At 27.2% G+C, this 5,468-nt stretch overlaps 1 protein-coding gene across 1 annotated transcript; it reads left to right on the forward strand.

Moving 5' to 3' along the window:
• The first annotated feature begins 502 nt into the window (after positions 1-502).
• Positions 503-3,488, forward strand: LOC129733806 (uncharacterized). The gene is made up of 3 exons (XM_055695317.1): positions 503-1,067; positions 2,537-3,055; positions 3,109-3,488. The coding sequence occupies exons 1-3, from the start codon at positions 503-505 to the stop codon at positions 3,486-3,488; spliced, it is 1,464 nt and encodes a 487-aa protein (XP_055551292.1).
• Positions 3,489-5,468: the final 1,980 nt, after the last annotated feature.

Below are 5,468 nucleotides of genomic sequence, written 5' to 3' on the forward strand. Positions count from 1 at the left end.
CATTTTCAACTTGTATCTGCAGCATGTTCAATTTCAAAGAACGGTGCAAAGCAGAGCGAATGTGGAACGAGCTGCGGGCAACGTTTGCTTCCGCAAAAGGACCGCCGCTTTGTCTTTCATGTCCGTCATAAAATCGTCTGCCGGCATTCACATACCGCTTTTCGTTTGCGTTCATGATCGACCGAAAAAACAGTCAATCAGTCTCCAGCATTCAGCACTTGTATCTGCAGCCAGTTTAATTTACACGAAAGGTTCAAAACAGAACGAATATGCAACGGGCAGCGTGCGTGTTGTTTCCGCAAAAGCAGCACCGCCTCGGCATTCTAGTCCGTTCGGGAAACTTCGTACAATGCTTTGACTGCATTACCATTACGTTTTTCGTTTATGTTCATGATCGACCGGAAAAACAGTCAATCAGTCTAAAGCATTCTTACGTTTGAAGCGTCGTTTGTTCTTTGCTGTATATTTCTACTGTGATATTTGAATAAAAGTGAAAGTTAATATGGCTCAGCAGAAAAGGAAGTTTCGTGATATGGTGCGTGATTTCATTTTCGAAAATGAAAGTGGTGTTTGGTGTAAGATCGGCGGGGAAGAAGACAAATGTAAATATTACCAGAAAAAATTTGATGCAGGGAATTTTGTGCGACACTTTCGTAACACGCATTTCACGTTGGCAAAAACGAAGGGATTTTTTAGAGACAATGAAGAGATCGAACCGAAAAGTAAAAAACCACGGAAGAGATTGGTGGCGATAGATGAAGACACGGTGAAATCATCATGCGTGAAACTAATTACAATTAGAAACATGCCTCTGTGTTCCATTGATTGGCCGGAAATGCGGGCACTATTGGATCCGATTGGAGAATCCTTAGGGTGCACCTTCACGTCAACAAAAACACTGGAGTTTTTGAAAACTGCTGCAAATCGAATTAAAAACAAAATAAGCGACGAGCTTCAAGGTAAACTATTTTCATTAAAAATAGACTCGGCTTCTCGTCACGGACGGCACATTCTTGGGATAAACGCTCAGTTTATGAAGGATGACCAAATCAAGGTTAGAACTCTTGGTAAGTATATCTGAAGGAATAAAAGTAATGATAATTAACCTTACTATCAGAAGGGGCTCTCCTTCAAATATTAACAAGGGTAAAACTATTTTTCTTCAAAACAACGTGTTTAAAAGAAACTCAAAACTCATAACCGCGTTTTCTAATAAACGCGAGTTAAAAAACGTGTTTACGTTTTACGCGGTTTTTTAAATAATCGCGAACACAAATCTTGGAAATTTTCTTTTTATGCGATTTTTTGAATAGAGAAGTTTCACAAAAAATATCCTAGTTTTAATATTTTCTATAAATTGTCATTTTTGATTTGGTTGAAACTATGCACGTTTCTATGGGCGAAAAATGCCATTTTATGCTATTGGTTCAATTTTAATTTTCGGGAACAAGACTCATTATTGAAAAGCTATTGAAAAATGCTCTTTCGGGAAAGTATTGATGATTACAAATATTCTAGGGCTGAAAAGTTTGCTTGGTCGGTGTGACGTTTTCGACAAAGTTGTAGATAGAAGTTTTGTCTCTCCGAAAAAAATATACATTAAAACATTTTTTTTTTGAAAAAAAGGTTTAAAAAATTTTAAGTTAATTATCTAATAAAGCTCATTTTTAAAAAATCTATTTATTTTTATATAAACTACAAAAGATTACCCAAACAATGTTACCGGTCCGATCATGGAGAAATCAGGAAAAAAAGTTATGATATTTTGAAAAAAAAAAAAAATTTTCACAGGGTCCGTTTTTTATGAAAGAACGAAATTGTTATCTGTAACTTTAGAGACTATGCCAATCAAACGAACCGTTTTGACTGCAAACATATTCTTAATCCCCCATAGAGTGCTCTATTGGAAATTAAAAACATTTCTACAGCCAAAACGGTTTCAATAATTGGCATAGTGTGTTCGACAAAGTTGTAAATAACAGTTTTGTCATTTCGGAAAAAAATGTCCCTTGAAAAATATATTAAAAGAATTTTTTGTTTTTTAAATATAACTTTTTTTTCTTGATTTCGGTTGCATTGTTTAGGTAATCTTATGTAGTTTTTATAGAAAAAATGAGCTTTTTAGATAGTTAATTTTTAAATTTTCTTCAAATTCTTTTTTCAAAAGAGAAGTATTTTTTAGTGTATATTTTCTCGAAAAGACAAAATTATTATCTACAACTTTGCCGAAGATGACACACCGATCAAACAAACCGTTTTGGCCCTAAAAATATTTGTAATCATCAATACCTTTCCAAAATAGTAATATTCAAAAGTTTCTCAAAATGGGTCACGACCCAAAAAATTAAATCCATAGCACAAAATGGCATAATTCGCCTATATAAACGACTATGCAAAGCTTCAGCCAAATCAAAAAAGGTCGATTAAATTGGTTGCCCGTTTTTTTTTGTGGAATTGCTCATTATCGAGGCCGCGTTGAAAAGACATTAGTGTATATAAATCAGAATCGCGAAAGTTACTTCCCTTTTTGTTTTAGGAATGGTCGAGGTTAAGAAAAAACAGACGGCAAAATTTTTGAAAACCAAGATACTGGATGTGTTAAGCATATATAACGTTGGACTTAAAAACGTTTTTTCCGTTACATCGGATAATGGGTCAAACATGTGCGCTGCTGTACGCGAATTGCAGAGAGCAATTGAAGCGGAGATTGCCGAAGAGCATGAAGATGAGAACGGTGAAATGGAGCATTGGGAAGTTCTTTCGAATGTTCTAGACGAGTTCAAGGACAGTGTAAGCTTAGTGAGGTGCGCTGTTCACACAATGCAGCTTGCCGTTACTGATGTTACAAAGCTGTACGAGGACAATATAAAAGCAGTGACTAACATCGCCAAAGCTTGCCGCAAAATTTCCTATAAAGCGTATTTCGAGGCAGAAGGGCAAGCGCTGCCGCCGTTATACGCAAAGACAAGATGGGGTGGAGTCTTTAAAATGGTAGAGCACTTCAACAAATTTGAAACGTTCTACGTTAAGTTGGGTGCAATACACAAAGAACTAGGTACCATAGAAATAAAAAAAAGTTGGCAAACATTGATCACTTTTTGATTGCAGATTTAGATAACAATTGGAAATTCGTCAATAACTTCGTGCAAGCTTTTTCTCCAACTTACGAGGCTACAATCAAATTTCAGGATAAGCACGTTGGATTGTCGGATTTCCATATGTTATGGATCAACACGATCCGAATGACGAAGTTAATACACAATCCAATGGCAGAAGAACTTTCAAAGAATCTCTTGAAACGATTGGAGTCTCTAAAAGAAAACATGCCGTTCAAAGCCGCCATTTTGCTGGATCCCCGATTTTACTATGAGGATTCACGTGTGTTTACTCCTGACGAGAAAGAGCAAATACGGGTATGTTATCAAATTCAGATATTTTTATATTTAAAGATTAATCTAAACTTTTATATATTATATACTAACATCTGATATTTAAAATTCAATATTTATTATAGAATATTTCATATTTAATGTAATATTTGATATTTAATTTTTAATGTATAACGTTTTATATTTATGTTATATTTTATATTCAATATGTATTCTTTTATATCTTATGTTTATTATTTAATAGTTAATATTTGAAATTTAATTATTAATATTCAATATAATATTTATTATTTAATATCAAATTTTCAATATATAATATTTTATATTATTCGTATATATTTCATATTTAATATTTAACATTAATTATTTAATATTTAATATTTAAAATTCAATATTTAATATTAAATGTTAAATATTAAATATTAAATATTAAATATTAAAAATTAAATATTAAATATTAAATATTAAATATTAAATATTAAATATTAAATATTAAAAATCAAATATTGAATATTAAATATTAAATATTAAACATTAAATATTAAATATTAAATATTAAATATTAAATATTAAATATTAAATATTAAATATTAAATATTAAATATTTAATATTTAATATTTAATATTTAATATTTATTATTTAATATTTATTATTTAATATTTAATATTTAATATTTAATATTTAATATTTAATATTTAATATTTAATATTTAATATTCAATATTTAATATTTAATATTCAATATTTAATATTTAATATTTAATATTTAATATTTAATATTTAATATTTATTATTTAATATTTAATATTTAATATTTAATATTTAATATTTAATATTTAATATTTAATATTTAATATTTAATATTTAATATTTAATATTTAATATTTAATATTTAATATTTAATATTTAATATTTAATATTTAATATTTAATATTTAATATTTAATATTTAATATTTAATATTTAATATTTAATATTTAATATTTAATATTTAATATTTAATATTTAATATTTAATATTTAATATTTAATATTTAATATTTAATATTTAATATTTAATATTTAATATTTAATATTTAATATTTAATATTTAATATTTAATATTTAATATTTAATATTTAATATTTAATATTCAATATTTAATATTTAATATTTAATATTTAATATTAAATATTTAATATTTAATATTTAATATTTAATATTTAATATTTAATATTTAATATTTAATATTTAATATTTAATATTTAATATATAATATTTAATATTTAATATTTAATATTTAATATTTAATATTTAATATTTAATATTTAATATTTAATATTTAATATTTATTATTTTATATTTAATATTTTTTTAATTTAAAATTATAATTAACATTTATTTTTTATTTGTTTTTGATATATTAAATATCTAATATTTATTACGTAATATGAAATATGTAGTATTTAACATTTAATATTTTAATAATAAACATTCAATAATAATACCAATGATTCCATTATTTTCAAAGTAACAAGGAACTTGGGTCTCCATGAACCGGATGAATCCTGGGAACCATAACCTTACGCCTTAAGTAGGTGCATTTCCTTATCACGAATACTTAGGGAAATAAAATCAGTTAAACTCTACTAAGTAACAAAAATTTCAATCAGGTGTACACCCAGGTATCAAGCCAATCAATAAAAGATATTATTAGCTGATCAAATAGTTGGCGTGCGACCAGAACGAACCAAGCGCCATCTTTTTTAATTAAGTCAACCAAAACATGAGGGGATGTGAAGGGTAATAATCTATGTATCATGAAAAAACGAAATCATTTCAATAGATTATAACGATATAATAACAAAAAATCTCTAGCAAAAAAACAAATGGGGTAATTGAACTTTGAATGCCAATTACTCGAAATATTATTTTTGGCGCTAGCTTCGGTTTGGCTGCACGCCGACCATATAATGGTTAAAAACAATAACAATAATAATGAAATATCACAAATTTTATCATTTTGCTTCAACTTTACAGAAATTCATTGTCAATACATCGGCCCGTATCTCCAATTTAAAAGGTGATACACAACCTGAAAA

Source organism: Wyeomyia smithii, unplaced genomic scaffold, assembly GCF_029784165.1.
Source record: "Wyeomyia smithii strain HCP4-BCI-WySm-NY-G18 unplaced genomic scaffold, ASM2978416v1 HiC_scaffold_98, whole genome shotgun sequence".
In the NCBI taxonomy this organism is placed as follows: domain Eukaryota; kingdom Metazoa; phylum Arthropoda; class Insecta; order Diptera; family Culicidae; genus Wyeomyia; species Wyeomyia smithii.

Bases quoted from the DNA above. Each gene is read 5' to 3' on its own strand.
- LOC129733806 (XM_055695317.1), top strand. From the start codon at position 503: ATGGCTCAGCAGAAAAGGAAGTTTCGTGATATGGTGCGTGATTTCATT. The intron at 1,068-2,536 runs GTAAGTATATCT...TTTTTGTTTTAG, and splicing joins AATCAAGGTTAGAACTCTTG to GAATGGTCGAGGTTAAGAAA. The intron at 3,056-3,108 runs GTACCATAGAAA...TTTTGATTGCAG, and splicing joins TGCAATACACAAAGAACTAG to ATTTAGATAACAATTGGAAA.